Source organism: Argiope bruennichi, chromosome 5 (assembly GCF_947563725.1).
Source record: "Argiope bruennichi chromosome 5, qqArgBrue1.1, whole genome shotgun sequence".
NCBI lineage: Eukaryota > Metazoa > Arthropoda > Arachnida > Araneae > Araneidae > Argiope > Argiope bruennichi.
This window is the reverse complement of record NC_079155.1, coordinates 81,284,363-81,305,322: the sequence shown is the minus strand read 5'-3', so window position 1 is coordinate 81,305,322 and position 20,960 is coordinate 81,284,363. Positions and strand designations below refer to the sequence as shown.

The 20,960-nt window shown below is 28.1% G+C and overlaps 1 protein-coding gene across 3 annotated transcripts in view; it reads right to left on the bottom strand.

The window, feature by feature from the left end:
- LOC129968728 (anoctamin-4-like) overlaps nt 1–20,960 on the bottom strand; it is a 255,838-nt gene that overhangs the window by 87,360 nt on the left and 147,518 nt on the right. For all 3 annotated transcript variants that reach the window (XM_056082911.1, XM_056082912.1, XM_056082913.1), the window contains 4 exons: nt 18,232–18,287; nt 10,648–10,704; nt 9,702–9,766; nt 3,647–3,781 (listed from right to left, as the gene is read on the bottom strand). In XM_056082911.1, the coding sequence (XP_055938886.1) occupies nt 3,647–3,781; nt 9,702–9,766; nt 10,648–10,704; nt 18,232–18,287 (313 nt within the window). The remainder of the gene's footprint in view (nt 1–3,646; nt 3,782–9,701; nt 9,767–10,647; nt 10,705–18,231; nt 18,288–20,960) is intronic.

Below are 20,960 nucleotides of genomic sequence, written 5' to 3'. Positions count from 1 at the left end.
CTAAAATAAAAAATCAAATTGAAATCAATAAATTAATTTCAAATGTATAAAAAGATGAAACTAAATTAATGAATAATTAAAAGACAGACCGACTGCATAATGCACATTGCTTAAGGCTGGAAATTTCTTAATTCGGCAACTATAATTATTTGTTAGATAAGTGTGATAAGCAGTAGAAATTTCTAATTAACATATATTTTGAAACATTTTTACTGGGCTCAACTGAAAATCAGCAAAAATTAGAACTGAAGCTGAACAGCATACAAAAACAAATATGCAATCCAGCTGCGAAGGTGAAAGAGTAAACGTTTGCAGAATTCTAGCACTATTCATGCAATATTAAGTAGTTTTGTTTTTAGATCGTGACTGTACAGCAAGAAAAATGGTTTATCGAATTTCTTTAGATGTTTGCCTCAGGGCTACTATCATAAAAACTAATAAAGTGTTATCAAACTTTTAGTCGAATCAGTAGGCTGTTCTTAACTTATCTAACAAGGCAAGAATCATGTTTCGAAGCTTTTAAAAAATAATGCTTGTTAGACTAGAAAAAATTCTATAAAATAAGATAAGCTTTTGCGCGAGAAAAAAAAAATAGAGATGAAAACTCACTAACAAGATATGAAATTCAAAATAAATTGAGAATTCGACGTGCCTTCACATTTAACTCTTCCATGAATTTAACTAAAATTTTATCGCATGTAATGACAGAATTATGAAAATATCAGATTCATTTTCAGTGGCATTTTGTGTCTTTCAGACCTATCTGGTTTAGTTCCACATTCAACACGTGATGTAAAGTAACATCATGTAAATAATTTATTTTGTGATGGAATGAAGATCATTATGATCCGAGCTCAGGAAGCAATAGGACGTATGTTTTCAGGAACATTTCTTTAATGATCACATTTCACAAACAAACACAAACACAAAAGAGAAGACAAGAAATTAATGCGCGCACCTTAACAGAGCAACTTATCTCATTATTTACATTCGCAATGCATTATGGGATGCGTACCTAATCGGGCATCGCCATCTATTATCCAAAAGAGAAGATAGAGAAACGCAACTGCTACAATTTTAATTTTTTTATTCGGTGACTTTATGAAAGTTCATAAATTTTTATTTACAAGCTGCCTTAGCCGACTAGGTATTTTATCAGGGTTAAAGTTTTTGAAAACTTAAATATTTTAAATGATTTGGTCTTCCTGATTGTTTTTCGTGATTTGCTGTTCAGTAAATTATTTTCAATATTCAAATTCTGATATAAATGGAACTCGAAATTATTAAGAAACCTTATACAATTATCATCATTAAGAGATTAAGTATTATCTCTAATTTTCTGTCATTTCAGCTAAAATGCAATTTTTAATTTAGAATAGAAATTCAACTACTTCTAAACCTAATCTTTATTAGTAAGAACAAGAAAAAAAAATCAAAAAATTGTAGTAAACGCATGTTTTAAACAGAAACTTATTTAACATCAGAAAATAGACCATATCTTCTTTAAGATTAATGGAAAAAAATCCTCTATAAAATATTTAAAGCAATAATGAGAAACATTTGAGATTTATTGAGTTTTCAACAATAAAATGTATTACAATAAAATTTTAAAATTAATTAAGAACAAATAAAAATAGTATAGCAACAAAATTGGCATCATGAAAAGATAATTTTTCATTGTTTGTGATAATATAAAAAATCATTTTTTTGTTTTTATATTTTTGATAGTTATGTTGAAGCAAAGAAGTGTCGATTGAAATTATTTCCAGACTGTTAAACTGTTCTTATGGAATAATATCATTTTGTGTTGTTTTATTTCTACAAATACCTTCAAAAATATGTATACAAACAATATGTATGTATACAAGCAACATTTTTAACAAATTTAATATTTCTGTTTTTTCAGTGTAAACATATGCAATTGCATAAAGTCAAAAATCAGTTTTAAATATTTGGATCATTTTTTATTGAATCGTTTTTATTTAGGAAAAAGACAGAAGTCTATATTAGATTTCGAGTTCCTCTTAATCATTTCCAAAATTATCATCTCTTATAGCATATGTGGTATTAAAACAGATCCTAGCGTTTTTTTACTCAGTAAGCAGATACACTTAGTAAAAATCATACATTTTATTCTAATGAAAGTGTTAATTACAATATTAGAAATGAGTCAGCGAGACGCAGAATAATACAATCCCCTACGAGGCACTGTTATAACCTCGGTAATCCAACCCCAATACTCCTTAATTTTGATTAATCCGAACCCTTTATTTTATTTTATTTTTGAAACAATTTTTTAGAAGGTGAAGAAAAAATAAAAGCGATCTCCTAGCCTAGCGATAGCGCGCCTGCACCATGATCTGGGCGTCCCAGGTTCGAGTTCGGGCATGGTTGCTTTCTAACCTGTGATCTATCTGTGAAGTGTGTGGAGGAGTCCCCCAGTAAAAAGGGGTTGTGCAAGCGAGTGTGCGAGTATCATCTTCATATGAGCTAAAGTCAGACTTCTGCCCGCGGGTGCTCAGGGGTCCTTACACTCAGAAGCTACTGCACCCCTCTATCCCCGATTCCTTTCTTGGTTTGAATTGGAGTTCAATTCAAGGGGATAAGTAAAAACAGGAAAAATAAAAATTATGAACGCGAAAAATAGTAATTTTTCCTTATTTAAAAGAAACTGTTGAATTGGTATCTAAGAATAAAAAAATTCTTAATTAGTCTATACAAAATTGGTTATCTTCTTTTGGAACTAAGAAACTAAACATAATTGAAGAGGTAATGCTGCGGTATAGCGGAAGCGTAATGTCCTGCTGAGTGTTTCACCAATTCAAGCGCATTAACAGTACTTGCGACAACATGTCGAAATGTCTTCTTCTTGATTTTCCTTGGGATTATTTTACTTCTTGTCTATGGTAACTATGTGATACTATACACGAATTAACTCATTCACACGATGAATACTTTGACATAATGTGTCGGTTTTTATAGTAAGACATATGCAAGATCAAGGAATTGAGCACAGACTATACAAGCAGGTAAAATCATCTCCACCTCTTTTAACCCAGTAGGTTAATTCCCCCCGCTATTTTCAATGCGCATTGTCTTAATAACTTTGAAGCACTCCAACTCAAAATCCTTACCCTCAACTTGTTTACCTAAGGTGTATTGTACCGTGGTAATCATCGCCAACTCTGTCCGTGTACTCTTTCATAAAACTTTGTAAGTCAATACTCTATTTCATTAAATATACCAAGAGTATTTTATTGAATTTGCTGGCATACGAGCGCAAGTCAGTGCCAATTCATTCTGATTTTTAAAGACCTAATTAATTATGGTTCCTGTTTAATTATAGAACAGCATTGTTATCAAGTTCAGGTTTAAGGTTTTTGCACACTTATTCAATCTTAAAATATGCTTGGATTACTTTTTGTTCGATGTTATTTTTTAAATTAAACGATTAATTTCGATTTAAACAAAAGAAACATCTTTCAAACGATGTTTTACTGAAGTACTGCTCTTGCATTCAAAGTTTAGATCTACATTCATCGAACAAACCTTTCATCTAAAAGGGCAGAATTCTGTGTTCTTCTTCTTATCGCTTCAGTTGTAATAATTCAGATACAAGAAAAGAAAAACATGAAAGATTGTTTACCTGGGAATGTTCGATTTCATCGTACTGATCCCATAAATCATGGTAAACAATCCCAAAAATGCAGCCGGAATTAGCATTGTTGTGTAGAATCCGAGCCATGCGAAGTACAAGGCAGTCTTTTCGCCGAAGTATCGTCTGTAAAATATGATGAAATCTAGGATCAGTTTACACAACATAGTATCTTTAATAATGGAAATGGAAATATTTGAACTTAAAAAATATTCTTATATTTTAGTGTCATAAAATAGAGGGCATTTCACTAATTACAGATATGCATAATGTGAATAGGTTTTAAAAAGACGAAAACTAGTAAATTAACTTTTGAAAATGCAGCTAATAGGACTCAAAAGATAGGAAGATAAGAGTATTTTTTTTATTCTTATTCTCAAAATGTACTTTATTTTATTTATTAATTTATTCTCATTTGGATATGCGAAAAATTTTGTTTTATTGAAATAATATAAAATCTTTTAGAATATTTACAAATTTTATACATCTGTAAAATCTATTTTTTTTATTTATTTTAATGTAATAATAAAACTTTAAATGGTTAATTATAAAAAAATATTATAAAAATATTTTTTTATATATTTTGATGAAAATTATTTTTATATTACAAATAATTTTGATTTTCAGATTTCATGACATCTAATACCTTAAAAATTCTAATTGTAATTTATTTAATAGAAAAATTTTACTGTAATTATAGAACCTATACTTACATGTTCCGATAATTTTGAAGCGAATTTAATTAGAAGTATTTTTTCTTGAATATATACGTTTATGAACATGAAGATTTTCACACTATAACACATATTCGATTTGCAATTAGAAAACAATTTTAAGGGACAAATACTTTAAAGAAACATTTTTCTGCTGCTATACAGAATACACTTCATTCTTTCTGAATATACGAAATTTTGCATTAGATATACAATTTTCTTGTACAAGAATTACCTTTATTTCATCTGAAATTTCGACTATTTTCATTACGAAGAATGTTCTAGTTCTCTCAATAATTCCATTTAATTCCGAAATTGTTACCAAATTACTTGTTTTGGAAAATGTTACCGAAACTGTTATTATAATTGTTGTTCTCATATTGAACTTCTCCATTACAACAAACGATCAACGATCAAAATTCACGCCTAGCCAGCAAATTACATAAAGATATGTTAATGTTCTAACCCTGCATAATAAATCTATTACTGAGGGCCTCATACATAAATCTTAAGGGAAAAAAAACATGACTTATAATTAGTAAAACGAATTAACAATTAGGGCGCTTCATTACGAATCTAAGGTTATAAAAATTTAGCACTAAATTATTGATATCTCATCATAATAATCACAGTGATCATTGGGGGGGCAGACAGATGAAGACAAGGGGGGGGACGCAAATTAAATTGATACCATATTATCGAAGTATGTTCAAAAAGCACTCATTTTAAGGAAGAAAATTTAAATCAGTAAATTTTAGTAATATAAAGCTTGGTAGTGACTTAAAAGATAAAGACATGACACGATTGTGGAGCATCATCGGTAGAAAATTGTGGTATCTATCTTCCGACCGTATTAGTAACCTAGGTTATTCAAAATCTGGCGCCAAATCGATGTGTGCTTTAATAATGAATTGCTCGTAGCGGATTAGCTGCTGGAAGTTATTTTCCAAAACTAAATACAAATGAGGTCCATATTCCACCAAGACGGACATTCTACTTCAAGTGTTTCCTTGGAAAGAGGTATTTAGAACACGTCTGGGATAAAGATGTTGCATTTCTCCTTTATCACAAGACTTTGACCCGCAGTCTTATTAGATTAGAACCACCCAGAACTATGCTAATATGTGTGTGTGTGTGTGTGTGTGTGTGTGTGTGTATGTAATGCTTTTCGAATCCTGTGTGTAATGCTTTTAGAACCATCCAGAACTATGCTAATATATGTGTGTGTGTGTATATAAAAATATATAATATAAAAATATAATATATATATATATATATATATATATATATATATATATATATATATATATATATATATATATATATATAACATATTTTTGGTTTAAGTAGAATGCAGGTTCGAAGCAGTGAAGAGACTTGGTATTTTTAATTCCGTTTTATTCTCTCTTGGGAGGCAAACGTGATTATTAACAAGAAGGCACAGCTCGGCAAAAAAGCAGAAGGAGTTATCACTAGTCTTATATAACATTGGATTTCTGGTCACGCGCCAAAGGAATACATATGTTGACCTTCAGAAGGGTAATGAAAGTATCACTTTCATTTGATACGTAATATTGATGGCGCATTATTTTTACAGAGGAATTAATTAAACCGAAAGTGGAAGATAATATTTTAGAATGAGGTTACGATGGGCTAGATTAAGATAAAATCTTGGAAATTAATTTGGATTAAATTAAGAGTTTAAAACATCATTATATATATATATATATATATATATATATATATATATATATATATATATATATATATATATATATATATATATATATATATATATATATATATATATATATATTAAAATCTAAATTAAACACTAATTAACACCAAAAGTTTGATCTTAGTTCAGCCCATATGAACTTCATTCTAAAATGTTCTTTTATTTCCTGACCCAATTCCACATTTTTATTTAATTAATTCAACACGAGTTTTAAAATTGCTGAAGTCGACAAGTTCCTATATTCCGAATGAAGGGATAAAAAAAACTGTCAGGCCAAGCGAATTCTTTTTAAAAGATACCTGGATTTCCCTATCTTAAATTGACACGTGTAAAGAAATCCTTATCGGAATCTCATAGTATAAATAACTCGAGGAAAATATTTTCTCTCTCTTTTGCGCTTTTTCTCTTTTCGCTCTTGTGTCGTTCTGTGTTCATATGCCTCGTCGCTTCTGCTTGTACATAAATTATGCCTCCCGGGATGGCATAAAAGTGAAGTTTAAAATTCGAAAGTGTCTTCTCTCTCTTCGGCCACGAAACTGCTAAAAATAATGTGTTTACATATATATATGAAATTGTCAATTAAAGTACTGTTTTTAAAGAAATTAACTTAAAACTGCAGAAAACAGGAAATATTAGATTTTAGTTTTAATAGGATAAATATATATCCTATTAAAACTAATATCCTTAATAATCCTTAATATCCTTATAATCCTTATTCATTAAAGATATTTTCTATTTTTAAATGGAATGGAAAAGTTGTCTACGAAGACACCTATTAATAAATTATTATTTCGGTGCTAATCTGTAAAGTTGGCAACTGTTATTTATTATTATTATACTAAAATCCATCAGAACAATTTGCTAGAAAAAATCATTGCGAACCGCATATCTGAAAATGATTTTGTTCTTAACTAAAGTTCACTCCTATTAAAAAAAAATGAGGAAACTGTTTTGCTAATCGAAATTCTTGAGGAATTGAAATTTATTCATTTCGAAAGTTTTGGAAATAGTTCTGACACAAAGGATTAAAAGGAATGTAATATCCATAAAATCGATTTTACACGAGGAAGAATGCCGAATCAAGAGGGTTTTAAAATTTTATCGCACAGTAACAGATTGGAAGCTTTTCAGTTATAGTTTTCAACAGTACAGAACAATAAGCATTCAATATTGCCCGTCAATAGTGGAATGGATTAAAATAAGTTTAAATATGTGAAAGAATCATATTAAGACTTGCCATCGATTATAATCTTTTAAAATAAAATTTTAATAAATATGCTTATAGACAGAAAATTTTATAGAGAACAGATGTTTTGTATGGATTATTTAAAAAAAAACGGAGATTTTTTTTAAAACTTTTTTTTAATACAAAGTATATAAAATGAAAGTATTGTAATCTTCAAAAAGTTCCACCTCAAAATTTTGACGGATATGCACAATTTAAACTTCTCTGTCCGGAAAATATTTGGATTTATGCTTGCTTGTAAACTGTATACCACAAAATCTCTCTCCAAAATCTATCAAGTGCAATGAATTTTGGTGTGTTGCTATTAACCAGAATCTTAGCTTTCTTAGAAATTTTGAATGAAATCCGTTCAAAGGGAATTTATTTGCCCAAGTAAAACGAGCATGGGTACTACAAAATGCAAAAATCTAGATGGATAAAATTTGGAATACAGTTTAGCACTTAAAGTGTATCGAATTTCGAACAAAATCTTCCAAAAGGTAAAACATCTGTTAGTCTGTACTTATGAGTAAATCTAAATGCGACGACTAAAAAAATGCAACGATTTAGATAAATAGAATTTAGTATGGGATCTTGTCTATTTCTGTTTAAATTTCGATTTCAGCCAGTCGGAAAAAAAGTCCAAATTACATTCCCGGTTTCTTCGCTATGCTATAAAACACAAAACATGGGCAGGACTCTGTAACCTGCACGAGGATCCGAAAGAGGAGGCTCACTCCGCCACAGCCACCCTTCATTTAATGGGATGACTGGTTGTAATTAAAAAAAAGTGTACGGCCATGCTCAAGACCCATAATTATCTTGGGTAAAAGACGAAAAGATAACACCTTTATTAAGGATTATGGGATAAAGCTTTGGAAGATCAATCCTGCTGTGTTACGAGCTGGACAAATCGCCTACAATATTAAGACGGTAAGAATAAGAAATATTAATAGGAGGAAAAGATTTATAGACTTATTTCTGGTCATGCTCTCAATTAGCACTAACCAAAACAAAGTAACAATATATACTCTATAAAAGATTACTTTCTTTATTGAAATGGGTCCTAGATATGTCCCTGGTTTTCTCCAAGTAAGACACAATTGTGGAGTTCGGGAAAGCCCTTTGGAAAAAATTTTGTTTTATTTAACTGAGATCTCTATTCCGTATATCCAAATGCTCCAAGGTTACTTTGATTCTTAGAAATTGCTACACTTCTCTTGCATTATAACTCATTCACACATGGTTCTAAATAGATAAATATGCCATAGATAATGAGATTAGAACAGCTTCAACCACCAAAAGAATATTATCTTAAAAAAAGATTTAAAATGTTTCCGAATCAGAACAGAAACGAATAAGTTTTAAGCAAGAATAACTGTTGAATTCAAAAGATAATTTGTTTAATCAGCCACTTTTGTTCGTTTTACTGTATTTAAAGGAAAAATAAATGTTTATTTTTCGAAATATTTTTATATTTTTCTCTTCCAAAACATTCACGATATACATACAGAAAATAATCACGAATTTATTTATGCTTTCTATCTTCAATCATTTGATTCTTTAAAAAAAATCGCAGCTTTGAGTTAATATGTTTTTATCTAAACAAGCTCAAATTTATTTTCTGAATTATTCTTTGTTGCTCCACATCCAGAAAAGAGGAAAAGTAATTTCAAAGCTGTTTCATTCGATTAAATAAGAGGCCTGCCATTTCTAGATTTACTTTGTTGTTTACATTACAATCGTTTAAAAAAGATGGAAACGTTTTTAATGGCAGATTTAGGCACTTTTCTGTTCCAGGCAGTGGATCTTTCGAGACCCGCTCTTTAATAACTAGTCAATTTAGTTCACAAAAACACATTTTTAACATAAGCAACACGCTAATGATTTGCTTATGTTTAATCATATGTATCATTTTTAAAGGTTCATATTGTATAAAAACTGGCAAAAATAATAAAATTAAAAAAACAAATCATATTAATTATTTAATAATTTTCTTATTTACAAATAAAAGTATTTAATTAATGAGATGTTATAAAAAAGTGCAATACTTCGAACATATATAAGATTTTAATTATCATTTTACATTTACTTGAAGCATTTAAAATTAACATAGCTATTTAAATGAATATTTTAATATTCCTATATTAATAAATATATGTTAGTTGTATCTTAATTTGTTTAAAAGTAATTTTAATAATCCAATAAAATTTATGTCCTAATTTTTTATTTATTTTATGTTATTAAAAATTTCTTTATCTAATAACTAGGCTAATAACATTGTTTAATCAACATGCCGAAAGCCCTAGGCAATTGCTTAATCTGCCTACTCGGAAATCAGTCACTGAATATTTTGTAGAATTCACTCACCTAATGAGACAAAGTGGTTGCCTCTTGTACCAGCAGCCAAACCTCGCCCATTCGCTGTATAGAAGCTAAAATGATAATATTTCAAAATGGGATTAATAATACTCAAATATATACTCAGTTTTTTTTACACAATAACAGAATTTAATATCAGAGAGACTAATTACATTTTATTCGCCAATAAGAAAAAAAAAGTTGACAAATAGTTAAATTCTGTAAAATTATGTTTCGCAAATGAAAAATGATATGGTAATTTTTAAAATATAAAAAGTTACATCTAAAATCATTAATACTTTAAATTAGGGGTGATAATTAGGTGAACATTTACTGCATTAGGGGTGAACATTTACTGCATTATATTCTTAAATATATTTATATAAGATGCTGTTAACCTTAATAAACCTTAATAACCTTAATAAGACCTTATTAAAAATGTAGTTTTAATATAATAATAAATAAGAAAATAAGAAATGAGATAAATGAGAAAAGAATTAATAATAGTTAAAAAATCAATTTAAAATTGTTCTGAAAATGATTAAATCTAACAATTAAACCTAAGGTTAAATTTCAGAGGAGAAGATATTCTATTATTAACAAAGGATAATGCATAATCGATACAAAAAAAAAAAATCATTTCACAAACATTACATAAAAAAACAATTCTATGGCTTAGACAAAGGAATTATATAAGATATAAAACTTAATATTTTATTTTGAAATCTAGTCATTGTTTGAAAACCATTTAAATTTCTATAAGTTACAATATCTAAAATTTTTTAATGTTGTTACAATTAAATCATATATTTTATATTATTTCATTAGAAATTATTATAAATGAAGTTCAAAAAGTTTTCAACAGTAAAAAAATAACTATATATTTTTTTAATGTTTAAAAAATACAGAATGAATTGTAATAATAATTTTTTTAAATAAAATGAGAATAACTTACTCTTCTTAGATTTGGTTCACCTTCCTCTTTTTTGTAAGCACCTTTGCCATACGGACCCTATTCAAAATACTTTTTATTAAAATACATAAAAATAAATAATTAATGACCATTTTTCAATGACATTTCTAAGCAAAATAAAACATTTTTTTAAAAAAAATTAGTGTATTAACAACTAGAATATTTTTAATTTAATCATTTTCTTATTTTTCAGTTTTTAAACCATTATTATGAATTAGAATAATACTTTTCTGGCGTTTTTCAAATTCACAATTGTGAGGTACAACGTTATGCATTTAGTTAAAGTATTCGAATAATGGATAATAATGCTTTGAAAATAATTTTTTTAAATGTATATTCTTCGAGAATATATAAATATAAAAAAATCTCTAGAAATACAATTATCTTCTAGCACATCAAAATGTGAGTGAAAAAATTGATTGAAAATATCCCACTTTTGCAAATATGATATTAATTGAATTAAATAAAAGTGTTTAATAAACTAATATATTTAGGTATTAGAAGAACATGATAACAAATAGAGGCACTTCATGGAGGAAAGATTAAGAAGGAAAGAAGGAACAAATTACGCTGATACTCATATAGAAGCACAATAACAGATTTATGAGATTCTAGCACGAAAAAAAAATTTCTTCCCGATTTTTAATAAGTAGATCTTGATATCTAGACGGACTGTTAAAAAGTAAAATAATGTTGAAAGTCAATATTAGCAGTGACATTCAGATGGTTAGAATGTTATGAGTTAGCATAAAAATAAAATAATAAAAGTTTCAGACTTCAGCACCTTTACTTTTGTTACATTCCAGCATAAAAAAAATGTTTTAAAAATTTCAAGTTTATGATCTTGTGAATGATTTTTATTCATGCTTAGCCTTTTCCATACATCAATAAATCAGTCAGTTTAAACATTAAAAAAAAACATGTATCAGCTCTAAATGTCATAATAAAAATTGAGATTTTGCATCCGATAATGATGAAAGCTTTAAAAAAAAACTATGATTTTTAGCTTTTACGGAAAGGATGAATGCACAAACTTACTTGTGGATATATAAAGAAAAAATCAACTATTATGTTATCTTAAAAATAACTTATTATTTATCATATGAGATAATGCACGGTAATTATAATAGTTTTTTAAAAAAAATGTATTTGCTTCATATTTAAATATATGATTTTGGTATGCATTTTTTCCCACATTTCGTTTTAAGATAAAATTTTGAACAATTTCACGTTCATAATAATAATGCAACAATTCACTAATTTCAAATGTTAGCAAACAAATAATCGACTAATTTAATGAAATTTTAATTATGTTCTAGTGGTGCCACCTGGTAGCGTATACAGGGGGGAATTCGATTTCAATTATCTATAACACTTATAATAAGGCTTTACAAATTTAAAACCAAAAAGCAGAAACTAATTAAATGACAAAAAAAAACTACTTTTTTTGCACACCAATAAATATGTATTTAAAAATATTTTAAAAAATTAATTAATTAATTTTTTTGTTATGTTAAGAATTTTTTTGTTATGGTAATATTTAAGACAATTTAGATACTTAAGAGGATAAGGGAGCTAAGGGAAATACCAAATTTCTTATGGAGGGAACACATTATGTTAAGAATTTACTGCGTTAAAATAGTGGTTGTTTTTTAAAAAAATTACTTTTTTTTAGTTTCATTTTTTTCTTATCATATATATTCATGGAAATTATGATCTGAAATGCTAAAAATCAAATAATGAATTACAAGTATTTCATTCCTCAGTAAATAACCATAATTTTGCATTTTTTATGGATTTTAAATACTTATCACACAAAAAAGAATAGCTTAATTAATTTTCCTTAGCTGAAGAATGAATACTAATTTTTTAAATCTTAACTATTCCATTAGTCTGAATTAGTAACCTTTTATATTTGTTGCTCTAAATTTACTATAGCAAAAGCTTAGTTTGTCATTTTACTTAGAATTTATTTTGAAAAAGTAAGATATAATTATATTAGATATAAAGTATAAATTAATTTTCTAGGAAGAGGAAGAACGATTCTTATAAGAATTAATTGAATACAAATAGTTTTAGAAAAGGAGTTTTATGATTCTCAAATAAAATTAGTTTCTGTCTGTCACGTTTAAAAATAAATAATTTTGATTTTTTTCAAAACTTTTCAGAAGGTTTTCCATTTTGAATCATAAACTTGACTAAGAATATTTAAAACCAATGAATGTGTCGAAATTTGGAAGATAATTTTTTTTTTTATTGTCTCATATACAAAATATGCAAAGAAATATATTGAAATTGTTAAAAAAAAAAATCTAACTAGAGATTTTGATGAATATCCACGTGCCATATCACCCCGAGTCCGAAAAAAAAAAAACATTTTTGAAATTATGTCGGTCTGTAAACACGATAACTCAAAACTGGTTAAAGCTAGGCGAATAAAATTTGAAATGTTGTCTTTATCCCAAATTTGCAAAATTCTGTCAAATTTTGAACAAAATTCATTCAGAGGAAGTCTATCTGATCGGTTGTTCAAATATAAATTAACACGATAACAACAAAACGAAGTGATCTAAATGGATAAATCTTAACAGACAAATTTGACATCTAAAGTATATATTTGTGGAATAGATTTAGTCCCAAGGGATGGCAACACTCATGGGAGTGACGTGATGGCGCTCGCTTTTCCCCACTAGAGGGAGAAAGTTGGAAGAACTTCACGTAGTACGAAAAAACGAACGCTTTATGATGTTGTGATGTTTTAATTTGTGTAAAAGGCAGCCAATCTGACTTTTTCATTATTTTAAATGTTGTGCTCGTCCTAAATGTTGTGCCAGTCCCTTTCATTATTAATTAAAAAATATTTAAAACGATCTCGTCGTTGTTGGTTCTGAGATTAACACTCAAACCCCTGCATGTATAAAATAAGATGTAAAGTGTAGGTATGTAGATATGTAGTTGTATGTGTATAGATTTGGAACCATATTCTTCCAGGAGTTGGCTGTCTCTCCGTCTATATTTTCATAAGCATATAAACATGACAACACAAAAACGAAAATATTTAAATATATGAAATTTCGTATGTGATTTTGTGATTACAATTGGAGTTTTGAACCACATTTTTGTTTTAATTCACCGTAAAAAAAGATTCAAAATACATTTTTAGTTTTTTGTATTATTTTTTGTGTGTGTGCTTTTAAATTAACTGCAAGCATGCGATTAATTTGCTAGACACATTTTTGGAATTATTTCTATGTGTCTGTTTGTGAACTGTTGATAATTCAAGCACGCTTTCACGAATGCAATTTGCTATATGGCCTTTACAACAAAGTTGTAGATTTTTATCGAATTTTGAAGGGAATCCATTTAGAGGAGGAAATATAAAATGTTTAGTTTAGTTATATTAACGTCCCGTTTGAAGCAACACTAGGGCTATTTTGGGACGTACCTCGTCATTTTGAACCGCGGTCAGATGACGAGGACGACACCTGAGCTGGCACCCCCCTCTCCACACCACACCACACCAGCGGGAGGACGTTTGGTCAGGACGGATTTAACGTGCAACAGACCCCCTTACACGACGGTTCTTCGCTGGAATCGGGTCTCGAACCTGAAACTCTCCGGTTCCGAAACCGAGACCTTACCACCAGGCCACCGTGGCCTAAGAGATATAAAATGTATATTTTTCTCAAATCTTGAAGCAAATCTTCCAAAAGGGCCATCAGTCAGTATTTCCTCATGCGTGTAAACGCAATAACTCAAAAACGCAAGGACTAAATAAATGAAATTTGGTGTAAGCCCCTGAGTGGATTTGCAGTTTCATGTCAAATTTTTGGTTTCAGTCGGTTGATAAATTACATATATGCACTTGTATTCTAATGCCATGCTAACAATTAAACGCCAAAGATCATTTGCTAAATTAAGTTCAAAGATTGATATTCAGGGGTGGGGATTTAATACCTTTATCTTAAAGAGTATGCGAGTAGGTTTTGGATATAATCCTTACCGCTGATTTCTTACATTTCTTCTGGTATCATTTACTTCAGTTTTCATACATTGTTACCTGAAATTTTGTCAAGAATTTAAGAAGGGTCTGTACTTTAGTTGTAATTTTTTTTCTTACATTTCTTTGTCAATTGCATCTTGTTTTATACTTCTTGGGATTTTTCCATGGTTTAAATATTTCTTTAATTCTGTTCAATGTTCTTTTCAATATGCTTGCAACAATTTTACTGTCTCCCGAATCTTCCAATCCTTTCGTATTTTTAGCTTCTACTTTAATCAAAATGAAAAAATCAAATTTTAATAATTTATGTTACTTTCTTCTAGTCAATAAAATAGATGGATGAATAGTTAATTTATGCTACTTTCCTTTTTTACTTACGCTGTGAATTTTTCTAAAATATGGCATCTTAATATTTTTCCATTAACTTTTTGGGAAGGAAAAATAACTTAGATCCTCATTTCCATATGAATGGTTTCTTGAAGTAAGAAAGTAAATTATGTTTCCAAAAAATATATAAACAAGTACACATAAAAATAAAACATTTATTTGGTAAATTTCAATCAACCATTTTGATTTTTAAAAATTTCATTAATTCGTTTAATATTCTATTGTTGAAAAACTAAATGTTTAGACCCAAAAAATGCATTATTTATTTATTGTTGCGCCTGGCATTTTCTCCTAATTGAAGAGGAGTTTCTTCCTTAGCTGGCAACATTTCAGTGAAAAATAAATTCTAATGCAAATAAAAAAATCGTTTGAAACTCTGTATTTTTCGTTAAAAATGTTCTTTATTTTTCTTCTTTTTTATTGTAAACGAGTTGTTATTCTTATTACTTATGCTAAATATTAAATGCTTTCGTGTATCCAGAGGATTTATTTATGATCATGGACACTAAGTAAAAGAGAATTTGAATGATCCATTCTTTCTGTTGTATTCCAAGTACATTTGCGTACTTTAGCTTTAATCACTAAAGTATTGCGTTTGTTTTTAAACAGTACACGGTTTGAGTCGCAATAATGGATATATCAATAATTTCAATACATTATTTTTCTTACTTTACATGCGAAATTTTCATATATTTTTCCATGTACCATTGTACCAATGCCTCATGCTGAAAATTATTTGGCTGCCTGCAGATGGCAGTGTAATTGTATTAATGCCCAATTGCTTAAGTATTTTTGTCAATTTAAAAGGCAATATGTTGTGCTTGAAATAGAATAGAGGTATTTAAGTTTAGTACCCTAGTGTGTACACTCATAGTACACATTAGAATACATACAAAAGAATACATACAAAGATGTAAAAAGAATAGTACAAAGATGAATCGTCGTCTTCTTTTATCTCAAATTTATCTGTTGTCTTAATAAAGAAGAATTTTGAATTTATTGGTGACGATTATTCGACTAAAGTTCACACCTAAACAAGAAATGCAAACCTTAATGGGCCAATTTTCATTTACACTGAATTACTCTATATCAATCAAACACATTCGAAAAAATGTAGAATAATTTTTATTTACAAAATATCTTAGTTTAGCACGATCAGGCAATTGGAAACGTGCATGTTTAAGAAAATTAAATCTTCTGCACAATAGAATAATAAGCTTCATTTTTCTTTTAATCAATAATGGTATACGTTAAGGAGTATTTACGTAATTTCGAGTAAATAACATAGAGAGTAGCTAAGTACCCTCATTCAGAATTGCTTATAATCGTCGCCATTCATCAAATGATTGTGGATTTTTCTGTAGGCTTTAACAAAAGCACGGAAAATATAGCGAATAAAAGCATTTAGTTGTAAATATTATCAGAAGTGGGTTAATTTCTATGAAATCCGGTATAAATTAAATTGCAGTTGCATTTGTTATAAACTGAATAAAAACAGAAAAATTCATTACCAGCATTAATGCTGGCTTGAAAGATTGAAGCTTTGTTTTCTTTTGCAACAACTTCAACTTTCACTACTACCGCTATAGAAATTTGTTTCTTTTCTTTTTTAAGATGAACAGATTATTCTTTTTCTTCACATTTCATTATCTCATTTTCATACCCTTTATTATTGCTTCAACTTGTTCAATAGCTCGTTAAATTAAAAAAAAAAACTTATTTTTCTTACATCAGACGTCAATCCTGTATAAAGTCATTTTTTCAATTTGCTTTACCTCTGCTGTATTCTTTTCTTTTATGTCGCAACAAGATAAAGCATTTCTACATGATTTAGAGCATTTCTACATTTCTACATGATTTTATTCTTTTACTTTAGATCAATTTCGCAAAAACAGTGATAGATTATTTTGATATCATTATTCGATGAAAACTATTTGCAATATTTTTCATATGCAATGAAATGTGATAAGAATTAATTAGAAAACTATACAATGCAGTAACGATAAACAATAGATTTAATAACAAACTGTAGCTTTAAAATAATACTTTTATATAATATTTTAAGGAATGAAATTCACTTAGTTTTATTATATTCATTTGTGATCATAATTACAATTTTTAAAATTGATTAATGAATTTTATTAAATTATATTGATAGTTTTAACCGGAGTGAAATTTTTCTATATATTCTGATGATTTTATCAAATCAGAAGTGATTACGAGTTTTAAAAAAAAATCCAGTATTAGCGTTAAAGTAAAATATGAATGTACGACAAAAAGTGGAGAAATGCATGGGTAAAAGTTTAATACCATAATGCGCTTTCTTTAGAGATATCTTTGGTACATGCCTTTCTTAGATGTAAATCTTCCAAAAGTATCAATGATACATCAAATGGAAATTCAAAAAAAAAAAAAAATCAAAGTGTAAATAGATTAGTAAAATCTTTGTCTCTGTTAATCTAAAGAATTAATTTCGATAGAAAATATTTTAGCTGTGAGTTTTATGTATATATTTAACAGTTTATCACTTTTCGGTCTTTTACAAAATACATTATCAATCTAATAAGCAATTTATAAAGCAATAAATAATTTATGCTGTAATTTCACTTTCTAGAAACGCGATTTCAAAATGATGATAATTAAATTTGGACTTAGAAAGTGTGCTGATACATGGAATATAAATTTTTTTTAAAATCTCATTCAAGAAATGATCATGAAAAAACTAATATGTTTTTAAAGATCGAAACGATGATTTTCCGATAAAAAAATTTATAAGCAAAACGCATTAAAAACATTTGCAATTAAATATTGACTCTGAAAATTGATTTCGGCAGTAATCAAAATCCTCAAGGTCAATTGCAATCAAATATTCGCATATATACATAATTAGATCTGCTGTAAAGGCCGAATATCGATTTTTCTCGTCAAATACAAAACTTAATTTTAGGCGCTCTTTTTCAATAAATCAGCAATCACGATATAATTTCTTATCCATTTATTTGTTTGTTTGTTAAACAATAATTTTCTGCAATCAAACAATAAAAAAAAACTCATTCTGGTGTGTTTCAAGGACGCTATTTGTTTACTGTAAATATCAGAATTTATAAGGCAATTTTATTCGTACAATTTGCCTTGGTCTTATTCACAGTGAAAGTACAAAACTCTGCGATACTCACATCATGTAAGGGATAGGCAGCTGTGTATGTTCCATTGCTTACAAGATACAAAACTCCTAAAAGAAGAAGAAAAATCGCATGTATTCAATCATAATCTTTATTATTTTAATAAAAAGTTAGGTCAGAAATTTAATAGTTAATAAGATAATAACAGCACCAGAAATCTTGATTAAATGAAATTAATCTCATCAAATACTTTAACTCCTACAGTCATGCTGATATTTGAAATATAAAACATAAGTAAATTTATAAAAACTGCAGTAACTGTTCCATTTAAAAATTAAGAAAAGTGACGTTACAAAATCTATGTGATTTGCCAACAGCGTTTTAAAGAAATGGAATATACAGAAATAAAAGTAGGAAAACTAACATAAGTTATTAAAGTTTTGTAATTTATCTTTTTAATTATTTCAGAATTCATTTGGAGATTTCATTAGCAATTTTAATAAGAACAGGTAAGAATTTAAATCAGTAAATTTATCCAGGCTTTGTTGCACATAGAATTAAATTAACATACGTTTAAGAAGTTTAAAGATACTTTACGACATTTGAGTTATTTTATTTATCAAAAAATATATATGTTTAGAAAAGACTGCTCTAGATGTTTGGAAAAGACTAATATAAATTACCTTTGAAATTTTGACAATTTTACCTCGCTTTATAAAAAAGTTTTATAAAAGGAAAGAAAGAGAATGAATTGTTATATATTTTCAAAGCTATTACAGAAGTTCATATTTTTAAAGTTTATGTTTATTATTTTATTGTTAAGCGCCGTGAGAAAAGGATTTTATGATTTCGAGAGTTGAAAACGAATTTTTTGGTGCAAATTTTTCTCAAAAAAATTAGTTGAAGAGTTGGTTTGTAATATTGTCAATGTTATTTCATTCTTAGATAACAACAAGAAAACTTAAGCTGACTTAACGATTTCTTCATTTCTGCCATCCTTTAAAGTAAAGTTCAACTTTTCACACCAAAATATACGAAAGTTGACAAAGACATTTAGAAGGTATTATTAAGAATTCAGTTAACCACGTGATCTTCCTGGGCGGAGCTAGCTGCCAATCATGTATCACGTGGTCTCCCTGTTGTTTAGTTTATATATATATATATATTTCAGTAGAAGCGAACTGAACTCCTTTCTGTACTAGGGGGAGTGTTATCTCGGCTCTCTCTCTCCCGAGAAATTTTATGTGTAGTTCTCCATGCTTACTACACTTTGGCGTAATCATGTGCCTTTTGTTGTTGATGTTACCAATAAACCACATAAAAGGCAACATGTGTCTTCAACTCGTTTCACCCAGACCACAATCTTCACTATCAAATAAATTATTGTGTAATCAAGAAATGCAATAATAATTTACAGGTAATTACTATGCATTTTACAGCGTGTTTGAAATTATTAAAAGAGATACATAAGAAAATGGCATAGAAAAAATTTCTATATTTAGTTTCTAAATTTGAAAATTTTTAAGTATTTTGCTGTTTTAAAAAATGTGTTTACATCGAATTAAATTTATAGTATTTCGAAAAAAGAATTTTCCATGTTGATCAGAGCTTCATAAAATTTATTTATTTCAAAGATATTTAAAGTAGAATAAAAACTATTTAAAGTAGTTAGAAGCATTTTTAAAACTGCAATAAATAAAAAAAAAGAGATGTATTAAGTGGAAATAAATCGAAATCAATTCAATCTAAAACAAATTTGACTTGAATAATTGTAATACTTTTTTATTATGCAATCCAAATAGAGTCGCTAAAGCAGACGCACCTAAAAAAAAAAATCACCAATTTTCTCAGTTCTCAAAAATAACGGATGTCAGCAAATGCATATCCACTTCTAGTAATTGAAATAGTTCTAATTAGAAATTCATATAATAGTAAAGATCTTATCTATTATTCGGTAATTACGGCGAATAATAACTGCTACAAAATTAAAATTAAAATTTAACAAAAGAATATTTAATAACTCGTTTTTCGTAGTTAACATCATTTTATTTCTGCATTAAGTTAACAAGTACGAATATTAAATGCATCACGAATAAGATTACAAAACATATAAAAATTCTGAATGAATCTGATAACTGTCAAATTAATACACAGTGTTAAAGTCAATATTAGTGACGCATACGTTTTTTGTTATCTATCCGGGTTGAAATCAGATTATTATAAAAATCGATATTAACATAAAAATAATGAATCGTCCAAATTGTGAAGCTACTCTTCCGTGCTTAACAATAATTAAAAGTAACCCAACTTTGGGCTGTAAACAAAAAATTTTAAAAAATTGCGGTCATGCTTTTATTTTCCCATGCATCAGGAACACAGATGCTACATTCAATCTTTAACGTATTATGTCGGTCTAATTATCAGAAGAACATGGCCTATTTTAAAAATAAAAGTTACTCAAATGTAAATAAAACAAAAAAAATTGGTGAGAAAAGTTACAGCTAATGCTTTTTTGTAGAAACATAAATGCCGTCGTGCCACACACGATATGAAACCCCGTGGCATTAAGGAGATGGTAGATACTAGAGACAACATGTGGTGATAGGCACGGCGATAAGCCGTTGTTTTTAGCAGTCTTCGTTATTACGCGACTACAATTTCAGCGATGATATATGCAAACACAACATTAAGTGCATTTCTCTATTCAAACTACATTTTCCATTGCATCGTTTTTTGCAATTATGTAAAAAACACAGAACACAGTCATGTAATACGTAATTAAA